The sequence below is a fragment of the Gopherus flavomarginatus genome, chromosome 1 (genome assembly GCF_025201925.1).
Source record: "Gopherus flavomarginatus isolate rGopFla2 chromosome 1, rGopFla2.mat.asm, whole genome shotgun sequence".
Taxonomy (NCBI): domain Eukaryota; kingdom Metazoa; phylum Chordata; order Testudines; family Testudinidae; genus Gopherus; species Gopherus flavomarginatus.
Genome location: NC_066617.1, coordinates 77,496,134 through 77,519,463, shown reverse-complemented (window position 1 = coordinate 77,519,463; position 23,330 = coordinate 77,496,134). Strand labels below are relative to the sequence as shown.

The window sequence follows — 23,330 nt, the reverse complement described above, 5'->3', positions numbered from 1 at the left end:
GTTAGGTTCAGCAAGTCAAAGAACCTCAAACATGTAAGCAAATTCACCATTCAGAAAAGCAGTCTCCACATTTTTTAGCTTTCAAAAAAGTATAATCAAAGTCAGGTTCAGCTTCAGCTAATATTTTACTGATGCAGAAATGTCTGACTTCACTTCCACCTCAAGCAAGCACATTCATAGCAGAGTTGGATGATCCAGGAGGGAGAGCAGAATTTGGCCATTGCTAAAACTCACGTGTTTAGTGAAGCATCAAAAAAAGCTGACAAACAGCCAATTCTCAATGATGTTTTAATTTTGTATTCAATATGTCAAACAAATATATTTTCTATAAAGAATTGTGATAGAGTTTGAAGGATTTTCAGGAAGGTAGAGAAGTAGGACTGAAGGGAAGAGGAAAGGGTATCCTTTGTGATTAAGGGGTTCTTCTAGTTTAAAGTTGTGCCAATCCTAATAAAATTTAAGGCAAAAAATCAAGCAATAATAATGTTTGGAAATCAAGGGAAGATGGTAACAGTATTGGATACTGTCATTTTTCCTGGCTCTGATGCCCTGTGCTAATAGTTTGGATGCAAAGGAGCTACCTGGAAATACCAGGAATAAAATGGTTCAATACACAGATGACATGTTAATCTTTCTTTAAAAGGAGGATGACATACAGTGATTTACAGAGTAGTTTCTTGCCATGTCATGGTTGAGATAAATCAGCATGGTCACAGAAAGGCTGCTTTCCTTTGTTAAAAAAAACCCTGTTCAGTCCATAAATCAAAAGAGAACAAAATGTTTTATCAAAAAAAAGCGAATCTGCTAAAAAGTGAATTTTATTTATTGGTAAGTGTATACCAACTTTATCCCCCCAACAGAGAGCCATGAAACGACTCAAGATCCCATCAACTGTACTTCTCACTACCTTCCTGGTGCTGCAACCCCAATACAACCAAGAAATAAAGAAATCGTTAATCCTTTTGTGCTGGTGTTTCCCAGTAAATCCGTCGCCAGCAGTGGACTTCATGCAAGGAAATCTGACCTCCGGCGCCAAGGAGTTAAACAATGATACAAAACCTGCCTTCTGTTAAATATTTGCTTTTACTCAGTTTGGGAATGAATCATCTTTCTGTCCTCTGAAACCCCTGTAGCAATTCCTGTAGAAAGCTGTCACTAAATCTAGTAGAGAGGATAAAGATGCTGCTAGACTCAACCAAGCTGCTCAATGGATTTTTTCTGTTTGACTAATGATAAATATGTTAACTAATATGCTTTTTGGCAAATATAACAGCGTGATCATGATCTTGGCAGACGCAGATCTGACCTCTGCCAATTCAAACTACAGACAAGATGTAACAGACTAAAGTAATCCCTTGATCAATTCATAGCCTACATTTTTATACAAAATAGAGAAACACAATATAGCTATACTCTATATATGAGATGTATTCTGTGTATTAGATAAATGTCTAGTTATTTTTCTATGATTGCACTGTCATAAATAATCATTTACATTTATATATTGTCTTGCATCCAAGCATCTCAAAACACTTTGCAGACATTAGTGAGTTAAGCAATTTCACTGTGAAGTAGATAAGTTATAGTCATTATTTTACACATAATAGAGTCCAGAGGTGAAATCCTCATTCCACTGAAGTCAAAAGGAGTTTTGCCATTGACTTCAATAGGGAAGAATTTCACATCAGGAATCCTGACTTCCAGGCCCCTTCTCAACTCACCAGACAACATTGTCTCTCTGTAAAACTGATGCATCTCACCTTGGGGGGTGGGGGGGAGAGCACAAACACCTTGATTCTTAAGAACTTGACAGAGAAATAACCACTGCACAGGGTACTAAGTGAACCAATTTAATGTTAAAAAAGAAAGTTGTTGAGATTCTTGTAATTAAACTCAAGTGTTTTGGGGTTTTTTGACTGATTGGTTAGATTTATCTGAATATTTCACCTGTTATTAAATTCAATCCAGACATATATAAAAAAGAAACTTACAGAAAATCATCTCTTAAGTTCCCATTAAAAGTTCCACATAGACCTAGTGTTCTTCTTTTCCAGCTGGTATTGACTTGTATATAAAGTCTCTCCCCATCTTTAGCAAATTGAATCTTTAAACCAAATCTAGTTTTCAGCTGCACAAACAAAGAAGACAGGTTCTGAATTTCAATGTCCCCTGCACATAACAGAAGAAAAAAACGTTAAGTTATTTTTCCTTGATTGAAATATTTCCATACAGAAACCAGCCCTATGGTTTTAAATGTTTCAACTTAAAAAAAAAAAAACTTTGAAAAGTAGAGAAATGGACCAATGGACTATACACAACCTCAGAACACTCCAAATATCCCTGCCCACCCCGCTCCAAAACTAATGGAGCCAACCATGTACCACACTGTGACAGGCCCAATTGTGGTTCGCTACTCTGTGTCAGCAACTCTTCTCAAGCCTGACATACTCACTGCACCACTATGGTTATAACTGGTATCTAAAAGCTGTCATGTAATTTGTCATTGGAAAATTAATAACTCATTGATCATTAATATGTTTGTGCGATATATGTACATGGTGTGCATTAAGAGTTACGGATATATGCTGTTTAAACCAGGCATGTCATATGGAGTTGGAAAACAGGTCTGCCCTAGACAAACAAAAGTGTATTGGCTTCTCTGACCAGTCCTGTTGTCAGGCAGAGACAAAGAAGGCCTATTTACGTATTAGTTAAACTAAACTATTAAGTGGGGAGAGGAGATAGCTTCCAGCAGAAAAAAGAAACTTCATCTGGGATATAAAGACATAGGGCCTGAACCTTAAGTGATAAGCAATTGAATCAACAGATTGTATACAATATTACAGTATTAAGTGTATCGAGTGAGGTGTTATGAAAGCCTTTGACACACTAGTGATTAATAGCATTGTAAAATGTATATATTGACACCATATAAGGAATTATGGATACTCATTGGTATTAAGCTTTACAGCCTATGTCCAAACAAAGGGAGAAACATGCCTCTCCCAGACAGGAGGGGATGTCACAGCTATTCACTTGTCTCCCATATAAATTAAACATGGTGGAATAAAAACAATTGAAACCCCATTTACTTACAGGGGGAGGGGAAGACCACAAGAAGGAAAGAACAGCACAAGGTTACCTCGCCTCTTGAAACAAGGTCATTGAATTTTGGAAGACATAAGCAAAGGCAGATGCCATCTCTGGCATCCACTGCTAGACAGAGAAGGTGATAAAGGTCTTGCAAGCTGAGAGAGATGGGTCCTTCAACCAAAGGGGGGAGAGTTAAAGTCTCTGGGATCTGAATATAGCTGAGAAACTTGCTTGGGCAGAGATCTTTCACCTAGGAAGACATAGGAAGTCAGTGTCTTGTACTTTTGTGGAAGATCATGACCTGAAGAAAGTCAGATAGGGTTGGGAAGAAGGAAGGCTGGTGAGAAAAATCATCTTGAACAAAGCCTGTACCTTGCTAGATTAGGTTTTAAACTTTTAGATGCATGTTTTCACTTTGATTTGCTTGTAACCATTTCTACATTTATTTATTTTTTAGTTGGCTTCTCTTAACCTATGTTCTATTTTTTTTTATTTGTTTTATTTGTTTTATTTTTATTATAAACCTACTCAGTGTTGTGTTTGCAGGAAAGAGTATATTTATCCCAGTGAAGTTAATAAGATTTAATGTGCTTTTGTCTCTTTAAAGGAGCAAACAAACCTTATTATTTCTCTGAGCTGTCCAGGAAAGGGCTGGACACCTCAGGGCACAGAGTTTTGGAGAAATTCAGGAATGGGAGTGCATTGAGGTCACCTTGCTGGTTGTAACCCAGGCTGACGGAAGGCAGACAGACTGCTGGGGTCAGACAGTGCTGAACCAGGGCTATATAGCACACACGCGCGCACACACGCACACACACACACACTCAGGGTGTGACCTGCATGGCTGTAGGCTAGCTGTGAGTGTTCCAGGCTAGGAGCTACAGCAGCAGAACATTTTAAAACACTCAGGGCTGCCGAACACATGGTGACATAACCCCCAAACCCTGCAACACACATCTTCAACATTGACAAAATAAACCAGATGCCACAACTACAGTGTACCATAATCAGCATAAAAATGTATGCATCACCTTCCTGTACATGTCAGCTACTAGACCAGAGACTATTCTCCATTCTTTGACTAGACAACAACAATAACATCATGCCTCTGGTGAGACAAACGACAGTTCCGTTGAGGACAGAGTCAAGGGAGAATATGAACCTATTCCAGTATCTGCCAAAGACTCCCTGTGTAACTTTGGGCAAATCACTCAATCTCTGTACCTGAGCTTTCTCTTCTGCAAAATGGGAATGGTACAACTTTCTTGACTCACAGAGGCATTGTGAGGTTAATTAACAGAGGTTTGTAAGGTGTATTGCAGTCTTTATACAGAATATGCTACCTAATAAGTTTATTATTAATTATTATTACTACATTTCATATACAAACAAAAAGCTATAAGGTGGGCTAGAAGGTGGATAGAAAGCTGTCTAAATTGTCGGGCTCAACAGGTAGTGATCAATGGCTCCATGTCAAGTGGCAGCCAGTATCAAGCGGAGTGCCCAAGGGTCGGTCCTGGGGCTGGTTTTGTTCAATATCTTCATTAACAATCTGGAGGATGGTGTGGACTGCACCCTCAGCAAGTTTGCAGATGACACTAAACTGGGAGGAGAGGTAAATACGCTGGAGGGTAGGGATAGGATACAGAGGGACCAAGACAAATTAGAGGATTGGGCCAAAAGAAATCTGATGAGATTCAACAAGGACAAGTGCCGAGTCCTGCGCTTAGAATAGAAGAATCCCATGCACTGCACAGACTAGGGACCGAATAGCTAGGCAGTAGTTCTGCAGGAAAGGACCTAGGGGTTACAGTGGATGAGAAGCTGGATATGAGTCGACAGTGTGCCCTTGTTGCCAAGAAGGCTAATGGCATTTTGGGCTGTATAAGTAGAGGCATTGCCAGCAGATCAAGGGATGTGATCATTCCCCTCTATTCAACGTTGGAGAGGCCTCATCTGGAGTACTGTGTCCAGTTTTGGGCTCCACATTACAAGAAGGATGTGGAAAAATTGGAAAGAGTCCAGCAGAGGGCAACACAAATGATTGGGGGGCTGGAACACATGACTTGTGAGGAGCGGCTGAGGGAACTGGGATTGTTTAGTCTACAGAAGAGAAGAATGAGAGAGGATTTGATAGCTGCTTTCAACTACCTGAAAGGAGGTTCCAAAGAGGATGGATCTAGACTGTTCTCAGTGGTACCAGATGACAGAACAAGGAGCAGTGGTCTCAAGTTGCAGTGGGGGAGGTTTAGGTCAGATATTAAGAAAAACTTTTTCACGAGGAGGGTGGTGAAGCACTGGCATGGGTTACCTAGGCTGGTGGTAGAATCTCCTTCCTTAGGGGTTTTTAAGGTCAGGCTTGACAAAGCCCTGGCTGGGATGATTTAGTTGGGGATTGGTCCTGCTTTGATCAGAGGGTTGGACTAGATGACCTTCCAACTCTGATATTCTAAAATCCCTAACCAGCACCAAGTCCACCTTCCTAATAAAACCCTTATAATGGGCAATGAAAATTTTACAATCATTGTATCCAATTATTATCCATAGTGGTTGGGTTCCCTGCAGTTGCAGATATCTTAAACCCAGTATGCCTTTGCAGCTAATTTACATAACACTCTTTTGCATAACTGGAGTGAAAATGGTTTAAAATGCCTGCAGCTTCAGACAAAACACTTCAGTATATAAAACTTTAAAATGTTCCTAACTGATAGCCAAAACATTCAGCTATCCAGGGTTTAATAACATGTACTAGCTGTAATACCAAGATATTTGTCATAGCCAAATATTTACCTTATAAGAATGTTCCACAAGGTAGTGAGGCTAAAAAGGTAGAGCTTCTTAACTACATTCCCAAACTTTCCTGTGTTTAAGCTTTAATGTTTTGGAGTGGGGTTTTTCTAAGTGTCATCTTAACTTTTGAACTCCTTGCCTCATGTATTTGTCTTTGATAATTAAAATATTCTGCTGAGAGGTTTCCTCCCAAACCAACTAACTCATTTATATCTATTCACAAACATCTTAACAAGTTTGTCTGAGAAGTGGACATAATCAAGATGCTAGCTTCAACCTTAGAATCTCACTAGTTAACCCTCAAAACAACCCTCTGAGGCAGGTAAATATTATTTCATAGTTTTAAAAGTGGGGAAATTGAGACAAAAAGCTGAACTAAATTTCCCAAAGTCACATAGTAAATCAGTATCAGAGTCAAGACTCATGCATTCTTAGCTCTCAAACCCATGCAGATGCCTTTAAACCAAGTTGTGCCTCGTTTGCATTTTGGCTTGCAACATGTTCCAAGAATAAGCAGGACCATCCCTTTAGCATCAGGATGATCCAGTGGAAAAAAAAAATCAGAATGGCTGACACCTGTAGGTGTCCTTGGCAGTATAACACAGGGATTCCCCACTCCTACATAAAGTATTTCTAGAGTATACGCAGTATTCCATAGGTTATTAAAATTAAGAAGGTTAAGTCTTTTAACAGTAGTTAGCACCATTCATGGTTTGGGTCTTCCAAGGAATTATTTACTTGTAGAAAAGTATAATAAAAAGCATTAGAAAATATGAAGGCAAGAACGTGAACTCTAATCCATGTTTTTCTTACCATTAAAGTTAAAACCCTGGCTAGGGCCAGTTTGGACTTCACCATCCCTGGTAAGAGTCACTTGTTTACTCATATCATCTTCAAGAACTAGTGTTACAGACTGGATGCAGCCATGGTCGAGGTTCTGAGTGAAAACGAATTTTATCAACAGACAGAAAGATACAGAGTGTTTTCCTAACACTAAATTAAACTTCAGTTTGTTCATTCAAAAGTATGTTAAAATAATGTGAGGTATTTAACTTTTTTTAAAAAAATGAAATTAAAAGTTAAGGTTGCTGTTAACTCAGACCAATATCATATCCTGAACTCTTCAGCCACAAGCTGACACAGATGGCAATTAACGTTTTAATATTTTTGTGACCTCCTTAAACATACTGTTCCAAGGAATGTGATATCCTATAAAATAACAAATAAGTGTCTGAGACTGCTAAGAAATCTCTCTTACCTAGCTGGCAGTACATTAAAGCTATCAGTCCTTCAGTAAGAGCGTTTTTTCTGTCTAAGACACCTGCTCAGGCTGTAACCAAATATGTAGATACCTGTGTAATCATGCACGAATGAAAAGGTCTGTTGACTTAATCCCAGAAAGGCAGCAATTAATTTTACAAAGGGCAATAGTGGTAACACACAGATCATGATCAAACTATATTTAGCTCCTCAATATAAAAAGAAGCAAAACTGTTTCTAGTAAGCATGCCTGGTTAATTTACATTGGCTGGCTATGTAAGATTATCTGAAATTTTTATGTACCCATTTATCATCTCAAATTCACGTGTGAGCTTACCTGACCACATGGAGCTTTCTGTAAAGTGATTGTGAATTTGTCTTTCCCAGTGCCTTTTACCAGAATATACTGACAAATCCCGAGAAAGGTATAATGACGACCATCAAACGTTGTAAAATGAGAGTCACCTACAATGGTGCACTCAGCTTGAGAGAAAGAACAATGTTCAATAAATAGGAAAGTTCATTTGCACAGAGCCATATCAAAGAGTCAGAGATGGAAAAGAGGCAATGCAGGAACATTTCCCTACCATATATTCTCAAGCACACTATCCCGCCTAGTTTAAATCTATCTAGCTATCATGATGTCTGGTGCCACATTTAGTGCATGCGAAGTATCACATCTTACGTTTCCATCAGAAACCACCTCATCAAATGCAGTTTTACATGTGCAGCATCCCTATGTTCTAATCATGCTCATGTCACCATGTTATCAGAGTGCCCTCCCCCTTCAAAATAAGAAGAATTAATGCAAGACAAACCCCAACAAGAAGACTATATTCTGCATACACACACACACTCAAACTACCTCCTGTGAGGTTCCCGGAATACTTTTCCTCCTCTTTTCTCTGCATGTCAGAGACAGAGACAGAGAGAGCATGTTTCTCCCTTTTATTTTCCCTTTCTTAGTTGTTGCTGTTTTGGGAAGGATAGATTAAAAGGCAATGAGTCATGCATTGCATTCTGAAGGAGGTTAGGTAGGCAGTCATTCTTATCCTTCCACCAGGAGAGCCATAATCTAGAGACAGTTGCCTGGAAAGCTCTGTTCCACTTTCATGAATTTAACCTCCTGATTTTGAGTTTTATCATTTCTATGAAATATAACTGTCAAGGGAGACCTTGGTCCCTGAGGTACAAGAGTTATTGAATAGGTGTTGAATAACTTCCTCCAAAGCAATGGAGTCCTTAAAAATGAGGCCTGTTATCTTTAAATTAACTTGTTGCTCTACGCAGAGTAAGCTCAGCACCAGGATGATGTGCTCTTATCACTGTTTGTATTATGATAATATCTAGACACTCCAGTAATGGACCCATTGTTCTAGGCACTGTAAAGCACAATAGAAAGATGGTACCTGCCCTGAAGAACATGAAGACAAGAGACAACAGGTGGATACAACAAGAAGATTGGGGGAAGCATAAGGTAACAGTAGGATGATATGGTCAGATAATCAGCACATCAGTGGTCTAATCACTGCTCTTTGCATCCATTTATTTAATCTTTCCTGTTTGCTTATTATCATCCCTAAACCCCTAAAGCATATCTGTTTCTCTTATCTTTTGCAGCTTCTGGGCCACATATTCAGTATAGAATCATGGGACTGGAAGGGACCTCAAGAGGTCATCTAATGCAGTCCCCTGCACTCATGGAAGAACTAAGTATTATCTAGACCATTCCTGGTCTAGGTGTTTGTCTAACCTGCTCTTAAAAATCTCCAATGACTAAGATTTCACAACTTCTCTAGGCAATTTATTCCAGTGCTTAACCACCCTGAGAGTTGGGAAGTTTTTCCAATTTCCAACCTAAACTGCCCTTACTGCAATTTAAGCCCATTGCTTCTTGTTCTATCCTCTGAGGTTAAAGAGAACAATTTTTTCACTCCTCCTTGTAATAACTTTTTATGTACTTGAAAACTGATAAGTTCTCCAGACTAAACAAACCCAATTTTTTCAATCTTTCCTCATAGGTCATGTTTTCTCGACCTTTAATCATTTTTGTTGCTCTTCTCTGCACTTTCTCCAATTTGTGCACATCCTCCAATGTGGCACCCAAAACTGGACACAGTACTCCAGTTGAGGTCTAATCAGTGCAAAGTAAAGTGGAAGAATTACTTCTCATGTCTTGGTTACAACACTCCTGCTAATACAACCCAGAATGCTGTTTGCTTTTTTGGCAACAGAGTTACACTGTTGACTCATATTTAGCTTGTGATCCACTATGACCCCCAGATCGCTGGTGATCCCTATACTGGTGATAGGAATAATTAAAATGCAGTTACCTGGACAGTCATGTTCAGTGCAGTTCCAAACGCCACCAATACAAGTACTAAATAAAGCACAAAAAGACAGAACATGCTTTTTGTTCCAGTTTTTAGAAAAAAATTGATTTTCTAAGTCTTCAGACATGTCACAAATTTATACTTCATTTAGTGGTACATTTTCTCTGTATTCTAGTTAGATACAGAACACGGATTGTAGATACAGATATAGAATAGCCTTGAAAAATGTAACGTAACTTGGTAAACATCCTACAATGAATTAAGTATAGGCAAGCAGATACATGAAAGAGTGGATTAAAGGTTACATACCACTGACTGCATTCTTGTTCAATTTTTGAGCCGGCAGAGAGGACTTTCCCATGATAAATACAAGGACAATTTGACACAGAGATACAAGTTCCATTGTCCATAACGAGACCTATTTTTGTTTAAAAAAGAAAGGACTGAAAACAAGATAGGAATATTAGGGGTCTGCTGTTCACTCCATATGTTCACTTGGTCATAGGGACACCATTTTCATGATATTTCAGTGGGTGGTTTTATCTCAGCAAAGCCTGTCTCCTCTCCATGACCCCCATTGTACAGATGGAGAACTGAGGCAAAGCAGGCCATTTGTCCAGTTTTAAACCAGACAGTCCAGATTCTTAATGATTTATCCCCTGTCCAGTACTGAGACAAAACCAGGCATGATTTTATCTGAAATCATGGATGCAGGGTGCCATTTTGAAGAGTGTGCCACATCATCCTCACTCCCACCCCACCATGACCATTCATGCACAGTTGCACCAGTGGGGGCAGGGTGGCTCATCCTTTCAAATGGTGTCCTCTATGTCAGTGGTTCTCAACCAGAGGTTCGGGGCCTGCTAGGGGGCCACAAGCAGATTTCAAGGGGTCCATCAAAATAAACCAGAGAGCAGGGCCAGCATTAGACTCACTGGGGCCCAGGGCAGAAAGCTGAAGCCCAAGCCCTGCTGCCTGGGTCTGAAGTCCAAACCCAACCAACTTAACTTCACAGGGCTGCCCGGGGCCCTGGGCAATTTCCCTGCTTGCTACCCCTAGCACAAGCCCTGTCTTTTAATCTACTGGATATGCAGAAAAACAGTTGTTGTGGCACAGGTAGGCCATGGAGTTTTTATAGCATGTACAGGTGTGGGGAGGGGCTTAGAAAGAAAAAAGTTGAGAACCACTGCTCTACATGGTGTGACCTCACATGCACAGCACACCAAGGGACAGTGTCAAGTAGGTGTTGGGACCATGCTGTTCCTGGAAGTATTGGAATGCATGAGTTGCCACCCTAACTGGGCTACAAAGAGACTAAGGGCATGTCTACACTTACCAGGGATCAATGCTGGGTCACCTAGTGGGTCACCTAGTGAAGACCCACTAAATCGACCACCAATCACTATCCCAGTGACTCCAGTATTCCACTGGAACAAGAAGTATAAGGTAAGTCGACGGGAGAGTTTCTCCCATTGACCCAGCGTGGTATAGACACTACAATAATTCAACCTAAGCTATGTTGACCCCAGCTACGTTATTCATGTAGCTGGAGTTGTGTAACTTAGGTCAACTTAACCCTGTAGTATAGACCTGCCCTAAGTGACTCGCCCAAGGTCACACAGGATGTCCATAATACAGCAGGGAATTGATTTGAATCTCCCACATCACAGACCAGTGCCTCAACTGCTGGGCCATCCTTGTGCTCCACTGTTCACTCTGCAGCATAAAAGTTCAATTCAGCGAAAGGGTGAAATCGTGTTTAATTTGTGCCAGGGATGAGCCCTGGCACTTCTAGGCTTGGCAGTTCAAAGCTCTGGCACCTCAGGGCTTGCTGCATCAGTAAGGAATGTAAAAAAATTGTTCGAGACTGGCACCTAATTGCTTGAGCTCTTTCATTACAAATTAAGCACTGACTGAAATTCACCCCAAAGCAAGGTGTCCACTCAAGTTGCACCACTTACTAGTTTAAAGGGGCTTACAGGAGGAGAGAGGGCGTTGTGGTGGAGGTCTTTGAGCAGGTCTTTTGAAGCAGGTTGAATTTCACCCTGAATGTGCACACCATGTACAACACCCCCAAAGATGCCATAGAACCATACAAATTTGAAATGGAAAAGACTGGTGTGGTCACACAGTCCATTGCAGAGCTGTTCCCTGAAGTCCAACATTTTGTCTTTTGTTGAGTCCAGCTTTAAGGAAGATAATCTTCCTGAACACAGCATAAAATATCTGCACTATTTAAAAGACTCAAAACAATTAGGAAAAATTCAGATACACTAGTTAAAACTCATGCAACTTTTTTATTTGTTTAGCTCACCCAAGAGATCACCCAAGTTTTAACTGATATGGTCTGATTCACAGTTGCACTGTATTTTGAATGCTCTTTTAGAGGAAGGGATAGTTCAGAGGTTTGAGCATTAGCCTGCTAAACCCAGGGTTGTGAGTTCAACCCTTAAGGAGGCCGTTTAGGGAACTGGGGTAAAATTCTGTCTGGGGATTGGTCCTGCTTTGAGCAGGGGGTTGGACTAAATGACCACCTGAGGTCCCTTCCAACCCTAATATTCTATAATAATGCAACCAATGCATAAAACATTAGCAGGAGAAAAGAAAGTATGGATATATTAAACTAAAATAGAAGCTTATGTATGTAAAATATACATTTTTTCTGATTTTTTATTTTAAGCAGTCTATGACACTATAGTTGTGTTGTCAGGCATTAGTTTAACGTTAATATGTCCTGTGACAATATTAGATACTTACCATCTGGACAGTAACAGCCATCTAAGCAATGGAGGTTGCTGCCAAGACAATCCTTTTCAAATGTGCAGGTTGGGGGGCAACAACTAATGCAATCCCGATGGACAAAACTGTCTTCACACTTTTCAGCTAAAACATGTCAAGTTACACTGGACATTAGTGCATTATGCTTCCTTTATAAGTTAGAAAACCTTCATCAGTCATTTTTTTTTTTTTGAAACACAACATACCTTACCAAATAAATAGTTGTGCAATGTTTCTGGTATAGTTCATTATTGGAACATAAATCTACTTTTAAAAGCCCATTAATACCTCTCCAGTCATAACAGGAAGAGGAATTAAGTGGGGGCTTATAGAATGCTGTAATAAATCATAAATCCAGTGTGTCTATTCTATTTTCCCCTATGACTGGAGAGATGTTAATGGGGCCTCTTCACCTTAAAGGATCCCCTGAAATATGTGTTAACTACTTATGCTAAACAATCTGTTCCACCTTGTATTTAGCTGTTATAGTCGAGTACCTTTCCCAGACCTGAAGCAGAGCTCTGTGTAGCTTGAAAGCTTGTCTCTCTCACCAACAGAAGTTGGTCTAGTAAAAGATATTACCTTACCCACCTTGTCTTTCTAATATCCTGGGACCATCATGGCCACAGCAATATTGCATATGTTAGAATATAACATTTCTAAAAATCTTAAATATGCTTTAGTTTTGTATCCAATTATTACTATCTTCAACTCAATGGAATACAATTGTACCTAACATTAAAAAAGCAACTATAGACCTGAAACTACAGCTTATTCACCAAAAGACACATTTCCAAATATAGTGGTCCCCACACAGACCATGAGTGTAGTTTGAAGGGATGCAGGAGGGGCATTGCCCTCCCAAACAGAGGTAAGTGTGGGGGAGCACATGAGGTCATGTGCCACTCCCCCCTCCTGATTTCAGCAAGTACCGAGCTGCCCTGCAGGGCTTGCTCTGCTCGGCCTACGGGGGGTGGGGGGAAGGAGGCTCTGTCCGTCTCAAACTGTGCCTCCTCCAAAGGATGGGGAGCAGGACTGAGCAGCTGCTCCAGGTTGCTAGCTCGGCAGCTGGGTGCCGCCCTCCTGGGTCCCAGTGCCCATCTGTTTCCTGTACAAGAGTGAGTGCCTACTGCGGCAGGACAGGTTACAGGGGAGGGGGATGGGGAGAAGAGACAGTGGGGAAGAGGGGAGTAGGGTAGGGGAAAAGAAAGGGATGGGGTAGGGGGAAGGTGAAATGAGGTGCGATGGGGAATAGAACAGGATATGGGAACGGTGAGGGGGAACAGGAGCCGGCATGGGGCATCCCCTCAGTAGCAGCATCAGCCCCAGCAGGGAGGCACCAGAGCCTCCACATCTCTGCAGCAGCCGGTGCCAGAGTGGCCGCAGCTCCCGTGTGCAGGTCACTACAGCAGACAGCAGCAGCTAGGGTTCCTCCATTAAGCCAGCAAGGCCCATCCCATCCCCTTTTCCTCCAGGGCACCGTCAGGCCAGCTACTGTTCCAGGCTAGGGGACAGAGCCAGTTAAATAAATCCAATTTTCCCATTAGATTTAATGTAAATGCCGGGGGTTAGGTTCCAAGGAAATTTTAGGGGGGCAGACAAAAGGCATTATATACTGTCCTGTGGTGGGGAGGTGCCCCTGGCTTAACCCTGGGGCTCAGGGCTGGGGCTGCAGGGTCTGGAAGGGAATTAGGGTGTGGGAGGGTGCTCAGGATAGGGGTGCAGGAGGAGGTTCAGGGCTGGGGCAGGCAGGAGGTGTAGAGCACTTAGCTGGGCAGCTCCTGTTTGGTGCAGGTGGCCCTGTGCAAGGTGGCATCGCTCCCATGGTCGCGATTCTGGGAGCCACAATTCTGGGTGCTCCCGCCCCCCGCCCCACCAGGCAGGGCCACTCAGAACACAGGGGCTTTAGGGGCTGCGAGACATTTCTCTCCAGCCAGCTTTGAAGGGGAAAACACTGCTTCTCTTCGGCCGCTGGCTGCGCGGCTGCCCCTGTTCCTCCTGAGTCCTCTGGCCCATGCTTACCAGGCCTCATTCCGAAAGGGGATTTAGATCTGCAGGCCAGGGCCCCGGGGCTCCCTTAGGCCAGGGCCCCGCAGCCCCTAAAGCCCCCGTGTTCCAGGTGGCCCTGCCCCCTCGCTTCTCTCCCAGAAAGTCCTAAGCACTGCCAAACAGCTGTTTGGCGGTGGGGGAAGCACTGGGAGGGAAGGAAGAAGGGAGGGGGGAGGAGGCAGAGAAAAGGAACTTGTGCAATTCTCCCTTGTAAAGTCAGCCAAAGACGTTATAAGGGAGCATTGCACAAGTATGTACGTTCCCTAATGGAGCAGCGACGTAACTTCGAAGCAACATTAAGCGGGAGGACGTTAAGTGAGGGTTACTGTACTTGGAGGTTACCTAGTGGTATGGCTCCAATATGCAGCTTTGGTCACTAAAATAATTAATCCTGCAAAAATGGAAGAGTCAATCCCTACCAAACATCGATGCCTGGCTCAATGATAAGGCTGACCTCGCAGCTAACAAACAACTGGCATTCTGAAAAATTCCAAGTAATTTGGACTTGTTAGAGGTCCCTGATTAAGGTTGACCCTGAAGATAGATAGATCTTTCCTTCCCTTCCTTTAATCCTAATCCTTCTTGCTTACTTTGTGTATTATGTTGAATCTGCTATTTTAGTGTATGTGGAAAAATTAACAAAACATTATAAATATTAAAAAGTTGATACTTACTACAGGCAGAAAAATCCTCTCTCCAGTCCCGTATGGGGTAGCCTGCATGTGAGCATGCTCTAGCATACTCTGTCACTGCTCGGCAGTACGTTTCATCATCATCCACTCTGAAGCAGTAAAATAATCCTGTCATCACTAAATCCTAAATTGAATACTCATAGAAATATCTGCTATGTGACATTACAGAACTCTCCACAGAGTTGGCCTTGCACAGTTAAAAGGGGCTACAGTTTTTGAGGCTTTAAATAGCATCACTTACAAAAGAAACTAGGGATACTGATTATGCTTTTGCATCTTTTACCATTTGACCCAACAAAAGATCTTTGCTTTATTTTAATGTTACAACAAAGAATGAGTAACATTTATTACAAAAGATTAGCAATGCTCATTAATAGAAACAACTTGGGAGAGGAATGGTGGTCTTGTTCTGAAGACAATGGCCTGCAAGTCTGGAAATCTGGGTCTTACTGCTGGCTTTGTCACAGACTTCTTGTGTGGCCTTGGTCAAAGTCACTCTCTGTACCTTCCTTCCCTGTCTGGAAAATGAGGATAATATTCCCTCCCTCATCAGGTTGCTCAAAGGATACATTCATTAATATTTGGGTTGTGCTCAGGTATTCCGGGGACAGGAGTCACTTTTTTTAAAGAGAGAAGTTAACGGATGTTCACTGTGAAGGACTTTGTACCAAAACATATTAGTCATAGCAAGACATCTCTGAGATAGGCAAGGTTATAATATATAGTCTCGGGCTTTATTTGTCTTTCAGCACAAGATCAAGCTTTCAAAATTAGTTGTTTTAAGACTATATCGCATTGTGTGTGTTTTGGTGCTTTCAACATACCTGTTACAAAGTCCCCATTTCCAAACTCCACAGTGATCAGTTTCTCTCCATCTTGCCTCATCTAATCCAATTAAATGAGTCTTAATAGAAAGAGAGACTTGGCATATAAACTATGGTGCCAGAAGGAACTTCTTAACCTGACACTAAGCCACAAGATGAGAGTTCTCTTTTATAAACAACATAAGCCTAAATTAATGAGATTCTGGGACACAGAAACTTCACTCAAAGTTTTGAATATTCACACCATTCACATCACAGGTGTGAATGTGTGTTGGGTTTTTTTAATCAAAGCCTTCTGCATATTGCCTTATTAACTCAATTCTGCCTTGAAAGTTTGCTTTCCATTGTTCTCCATTGTAAAAGAAAAGGTGCAATAAGTCACTGAAATGTAAATAGGCATTACAAATAAGATTCAGATCCTGCCTGGCTTCTGCTCCCATTGAAGTCAATGGGAGTTTTTCCACTGGCTTCAGTGAAAACATTTTTAGACCCAAGGTCTCTCTCACCTAATCATTTCCCTGCCATTACAGGGGGCCCCACGCACTGGTGCACCTTGTAACTTACTATTGTCTGTGTGTAACACATAATTGTCTAGTCTCCTACGTCTACTTCGGTCTAATTTCGGTTGCTGGGTTTAGTGTGCAGGTGTTTTGGTGGCCAGTGGTCTATAGGAGGTCAGATTAGATGATCGAGTGGTCCCTTCTGGTTTTAAACTCTATGATGCTAGTAAACCTGTATCTTGCTATCTCCGTTGTGAAGCATAAGAGAAAATCAAAAATCAATCATTTGTCACATATTGAAGTATAATGGAAGCAAGAGTTCCTTCAATTCATTGCATTGATCACCTTCTGTACCCAGGGCGGGCTTTAGGCTGATTCAGCCGATTCCCCGGAATCAGACCCCACGCCTAAGAGGGCCCCGCGCCTTAAGCTCCTTTTAAACTTTTTTACTTACCCGGGCTGCGGTCTGCTCCGGGGTCTTCCATGGCCCTGCTCCCCTGACCAAAGCGCCGGCAGGAGTGCGGCTGCCCCACAGCCCAGCTCTCCCAGCTGGAGCCCCGGCCAGAGCGCAGCAAGCCCTGCAGCCTCGCTCTCCCGGCTGGAGCGGGGCAAGCTGCCCCCGGTCCCTGCTGGAGCCCCGGCCAGAGCGGGGCAAGCCCTGCCGCCCGGCTGGAGCCCCGCCGGAGCGGGGCAAGCCCCGCCGCAACCCCGCTCTCCCGGCCGGAGCCCCAGCCGGAGTGCGGCAGGCTGCCCCGCAACCCCGTTCTCCCGGCTGGAGCCCAGGCTGGAGCAGGGCAAGCCACCCCGCAAACCTGCTCTCCCGGCCGGAGCGCGGCAAACCGCCTCGTGGTCCCAGCTGGAGCCCTGGCCAGAGCGCAAGCCCTACCCTGCAGCCCTGCTCTGCTGGCTGGAGCTCTGGGCCCTTTAAATAGCCCCCAAAGCCCTGGGATAGTGGGGGGCTCCGGGGGCTATTTAAAGGGCCGGGGCTCCAGCTGCCTCTGCCACTCCGTCCTTTAAATAGCCACAGGAGCCCCCCGCCCCTGTATTCTCCAGGGCTCCCATGGCTATTTAAAAGGTCTGGGGGGGTAGAAGCAGGGGAGCCCCAGGCCCTTTAAATAACCCCCAGAGCCCTGAGATAGCAGGAGCCTTGGGGGCTATTTAAAGGGTGGGGGCTCCAGCTGCCTCTGCTGCACCCCCTGCCCTGCCCACACCAGCCCTGCCCCCCCCGTCTGCAGCCAGCTCTGCACCCCGTGCCTATAGCCAGTCCCTGCCAACCCCCCTGCCCTGTCTCCAGCCAACCTCTGCTATACATCTCTATGGCCCTGCTCAAAGCCAGCCAGCCCCACACACAGCCCTGCCCGCACCAGCCCTGCACACCCTGCCTGCCCTGTCCACACCCAGCCCCGTACCCCTGCCCTGTCTCCAGCCAATCCCTGCTGCACCCCCCTGCCTGAAGCCAACCAGTTCCACACTCCTCTGTCTCCAGCCCTCTCAACCCCTGCTGCATCCCCCTGCGGCCCTGCCTGAAGCCAGCCCACCCCATACCCCCCTGTCTCCAGCCAGCCCTGCACCCCTTGCCCTGCCTGCAGCTAGATCCTACCTCCAGTCAGCCCCTGCCCTGCCTCCAACAGCCTCATGTCCACTGCTGCCCTGCAGTTCCCAGGCCAGTAACCTGCACACCTGCTTCAATGAGGGGGGCAGGGAGTAGCTGGGACCCGCACACGTGCACACCCGCAGGGAGTGGCAGGGACTCTCACATGTGAAATGGTGATCATTAATAAGCAGTCAACAGCATATATGATGCAATGTACATAATATATAATTGTATTATTTATATAGTTATGGAAAGTAAATAATACATGGAAGAAATAAAAGGCTTTTTTTTTTTTTTACATTTTTTTTTTTTTTTTTAGTCATCCCTGCCAGGGCCCCACCGAAAATGTTCAAATTGGGCCCCGAACTTCCTAAAGCCTGCCCTGTCTGTACCCACTTAAATAAATAAATAAATAAATAAATAGGAAATAAGAAAGTAAATAAAATTGTAAAAGATATAAACAAATAACATGGATAGTGATGTCACTAAGATTATTTGTTAGTGATATCCTTTTTATTGAAAAATCTGAGATATATTGCTTGGTCAATTATTCAATTTCAGTACACGTGAGGGGATAATCACTTCTAAATCAAATGATCTCACACTGTCTAACAGAAACCTGCACTGTTGGAAATGCAGGTGGTATTAGCAAACAAGACTAAAAAAACCACCTCTGAAATGAAGGGAGAAATAATGGATTGAATTTATCTGTTGCATTAGAGGGTACAACACTCATTGTTGTCTATGAAAGTAGCAACATTTTATGCCAGGTTTGAATTTGACTCACTGTTTATTAAGACTATAGCGACTATTGGGATCAAACAGAGAAACACTGGGAGGTGAGATTGGGGGAATGTGGAGAGGAAATTACTTTACTAAAATAAAATTGTACTAAAAAACTCCACTATCTAAAACCAGTCTGGCTATTGTTTAATATTTCAAAGAATGAAAATAAATGTTTAAAGGACACCATCCTTCTTACCTGCAAAGGTCATTCATGCAGCTAGAAATATACGAATAAGGGTCTATGCTTTCATGACAGCTGAGAAAAGGAAACTGTAGGAGTATTTGGCATTTGAAGAATATGGCCTGTGCATTTTTTAAAAAAAGTCAGTTAAATAACAGCTATCATATACTTCATGATACAAATATTATTCTTTTTACTTTTGTTTTCCCCATTGGGTGTCTATTACATTCCTTTTAAAACAAGACGATTCTCTCATTTTCTCCTATCTCCACTTATTCGCCCATTATATCAGTCACTATTCTTCCCAAACCAGTTTTGACTGGACTGAATTTCTTCTATAGCCCCTCAATGCTACAGCTAAACTGGCCAAAGTGACAAAAGCATCCTCTTCCACCCAGGAGCTGAGCACGTTTCCTCTGCAGTACTTTAAACTCCTCAGATAATGAAGGGATAAGGCATCAGGGCTGGGAATTAAACCCACAGTCCAATGTGGCAGTAAATAACTGTAAGTAGCCAACAATCCCCGTTCTTTTAATTTCATCACATACAGTTCTTCAAAAATTCTTAGGAAAGGTCTCTACATTAATGACAGGCCTGATCTAAATCTTCTCATTCCCAATGTTTCAGTGTTTAGAGCCAGTGTTTTGCTTTGGACCAACCTCTTCTCTACAAGCTTGATATACTGACTATAGTTTTCCTGATTCTGATCTTATTTATGCTGTTCCCCCTCATGTTCTCTAACACTGGTATAGTTCCATTGACAACAGCAGAGTTAATCCTGATCTTCACCAGTGTGAGATCAGTATCAGGTACTTTCTGTGTAAGTCCTTTAGGACTTTAAGAAGTCTCATGTATTATCAATAAAGAACATGCAGATGACTATATTTCATTTCTTATGCACCTATATAACTGGTTAGAAAATATGATTTATTCACTGGGTGCCACAGCATTTGCCTTTTAAAATATTTTATCTAATTTTAAAATGAATCATTTATTATTTTTTCATGTGTGTTGAATTTTAGGTCTGTGCAGAGCAATAAGTGCTTTGGTTTGGGAAGGGTTGGGCACTTTATTATAAAATTATTGTTAATGGAAATACATAAAACAGGCTAGAGAAGGTGAATCACTATAATGCATCTAATATGAAAATGTATACTGACCAACTTACCTCGGAGGACTCTGTGTCAGTCGAACATGGACTAGAAAAATCTGAGGCAGTAGTCACACAAATTGCATCATCTGGGGTTTGTACAGACCAACTGTTTGCAAATACAGCAATGTCTTCTGTATATTCACCTACTTCAGAAAAACATCGAACAGAATCATTTTCCACAAGAACAAAGGTTTTTCTGTCAACACAAAAGCCGAGGAACCCCTTGAATGAAATATTAGAATTATTTTCCAAACAATTTAAACGTACTTACTATAAGATATATTCAGTTAGTAGTTTGGAATCTTTACAAAATTATTTTAAATTTCAGTTTACCTTTTATACCATATTTAAATTCTAAAATGAATTAACAGGAAATGTCTAGTTTTCCAGGAAATATAGTTGTGGTAACCTCATAAGGAGTCAAAGGCAGATTTCTTACTATGAGGATTTGTTTGTTTTTGGCACTTCTTTAATACATTTTATTTAAAGACCTCTATATATATTTTGAGGAAAGTGGGTATAATAATCTCTCCTGTTCCCCATCCGCCTCTTCAAACGAAAAATCTTACCAAAACAAAACACTGCGCTACACACACAACTCCCTCTTGGAGAGAAGATGAGAGAAAGAACAAACCACATGGGACCGATGCTAGTCACACCACTTAACGCACTGTTGGAAGGTACCAGAGACTATGGTGAAGAGGGAGACATAAGAACCAGTATATAATAGAACAGCATTCCACAGATAAGGAAATAGATGCTCAAGGCCAAGCAACAAGGTTAGAGGGAAGACATCCCAGGTTTTCTAATTCCCATTGTCCTGCTCTAAGCACTATGTTTCCCATTTACTTCATGCTCTTAAATGTGCAAAAAGAGTGAAACAGCTGCATTTCCTCCATCTTGTGGGACACAGCAGCAGTTGATACCAATCAACAGGTCAGAAGCCAGGGATACTAAAATGAGATGCATCTACAATTCCCTTTATCAAAGCCTGCATACATTGCCTCCAGATTAAACCAGCTCAGGACACAGGGAATCCAGTCCAATATCTTTTAAGTCGAAATTGCAATGTTTTGTGGAGACATATTGATTTTGACAAAGTTTTCATCACCAAGGTTTCTTGGATCACTGAGGCTCTCTGGTCACTTCCAACCAGAGAGAGAGAGACACTCACAGTCTATAGCCTGGAGTCTCAGCAATGGCCTGGGAGGGGAAGAATCTGATTCAGGCAAAGCAGGGACATAAGCATAGGTCTCCTACATGCCAGGCCAGTGCCATTTCACTCAGGCTATAGAATGAGTTTATAGCTCTCTGGTCAGATGAGATCCAATCTCTGAGTCTCAATCTCTTTCCCTCCTCTCCCTCTTCTAGCTCCCCCACAAGTCCTGTACCTGGAAAACCTTCCTGAATCAAACAGCCCAAGGTTTTATTCCAAATAAAGACATTCTGACAAATTCTGTTTTATATTCAACATTCAAAAGGTTTTGCTTTTGTTCCAGTGATGAACAAAACCAAATTTTGAAACCTCAAAAGTTGCTGTTAAATAGAATTGTCCTCCTCTGGGCAGATCTATCAAAATGAGTAAGGTGTCATATAAAGGAAACAACAACAACAAAAAGATGGCCATTAAGAAAATCAAACAAAAATACAATAAGATTCTACTGCTATTTAAGTATTCAGAATCTGTAGCATGCCTTTAATTTCACTCACTTTTTTTCTTTGGGAGAATCCCCATCTGGATTCATTTTTGTATCTTGAACAGTTTTAGGATTGTAGCATTGTCCCATTTTTCCACTTGTCCCACTGTATTTAGCAGTTTATTTTACCATCATTAGAAATGTTGAATTCTTAAATGTACTTTCTACTACTACTTTGGTAGGTTGTGAGTTATGTCTAATGCCCCAGCAACACTACAGCCATAACCGAATCAGGGATCTCATTGCAAGGGTGTCCAAGACTTTAGCCCACTTTCAGAGATCCTACAGTTCTGAACTGCATTGCTAAACTGGAAGACAGTCATATCAACAACAGATCCCCAGATTTGGTTAGAGCTGTAGTGTAGCTTAGGCCAATGTGAGTAATCAGTCTGCAGACTACAAAGAACAGTTCACCTTGCACTGCTGATGTATGGAAATACCAGAAAGGATTGATGAGAGCTGGAAACATATAGATGTAGAGAGAGAGTTGCAATTTATAAGTATTATGAACCCATCACATCTCATTCTTGTGAAAAATATCACAACAGATTGCTTCTCTTTTGAACACACAGTGTCAAGGTGCAGTGTTATAAACTCAGTTCATGTTTAATTTTTAATGTGATACATATCTCTCTGCTTCTAAAAGACAGGAATTCTGCCATTACAGTTGCCAGATTATCGTGCCATTAGTACTGTGTAATGCTGAAAGTGGAGACAGAAAGCAGACCACCTCTTGAAAGTGTTTTATGATCAACAGTAAACTAAAGAGACACTGAAACTATATTTTTAACTCTGTGTGAATCAATGATTTTTTTAAAAAATCATTAGTTTTAACTGGCCAGATAATGTACTATGCTTTGGTATGCAGACATCAAACGTCTGGAACAGAACAAACAGTACCATGTCACTGAATAACTGGAGGCTGTGGAGGGGTTACAACCAGTTTCTATTGGGCAGAAAATCAAAGCTATGCACACACACAAACACAGCCAACTGCTTCTCACTCTCCTGGTACGATAAATAGCACCTGGCTATTGCCCAAGAGCGATGCGGAAAGAGGGAGAAAAGTCAGGGTAATATTGAGACAAAACTTGTGATTTAAAAAAATAGCCAATGTGAGAAACTAAACTCTCTCTGTAGTTTGTTGTAGTGGTTAAATACCATTATGACTTTTACTTATATCAGGGATTGTTTGGGAGAAACTGCTCCTCTTGTGTTCCCAACCTTCCTCCTCTTGTTTCACCAGCTGCGAGCTGGTGTCTGCTCTAAAACAAAGGCAACACAGAACACTTTTCACTTGGGTGTGCATAAAATATTATCTACAGTAGACAATGGCCAGTATAAAGTGTTGCATAGAGAGAACACTATTCACTTGAGGAGAAATGCTGTTTTAACTTTTTCCAGATCTGGCACCCTTGCTGAAATCAACAGCACAAACTCATAGTCTCTCAGGTGGACTATAGTGATGCCACTTGATTATTCATCTTCTTAAAATGTACCATCTGTCCCCACAGCAAAGTATGTTAATAAAAGGGTAGCAATGGAAAAAAAATAAACTTCCTCAACAAGGTTTTTCAATTTTCTGTGTTTCACCAACCAA

The 23,330-nt window shown here is 42.0% G+C and overlaps 1 protein-coding gene across 1 annotated transcript in view; it reads right to left on the bottom strand.

Moving 5' to 3' along the window:
* OTOGL (otogelin like) overlaps positions 1-23,330 on the bottom strand; it is a 135,739-nt gene that overhangs the window by 102,804 nt on the left and 9,605 nt on the right. The window contains exons 9-17 of the mRNA XM_050934069.1: positions 20,049-20,179; positions 18,896-19,002; positions 14,978-15,084; positions 12,234-12,359; positions 9,786-9,894; positions 9,477-9,523; positions 7,481-7,626; positions 6,697-6,820; positions 1,992-2,169 (exon numbers count right to left, since the gene is read on the bottom strand). Of these exons, the coding sequence (XP_050790026.1) occupies positions 1,992-2,169; positions 6,697-6,820; positions 7,481-7,626; positions 9,477-9,523; positions 9,786-9,894; positions 12,234-12,359; positions 14,978-15,084; positions 18,896-19,002; positions 20,049-20,179 (1,075 nt within the window). The remainder of the gene's footprint in view (positions 1-1,991; positions 2,170-6,696; positions 6,821-7,480; positions 7,627-9,476; positions 9,524-9,785; positions 9,895-12,233; positions 12,360-14,977; positions 15,085-18,895; positions 19,003-20,048; positions 20,180-23,330) is intronic.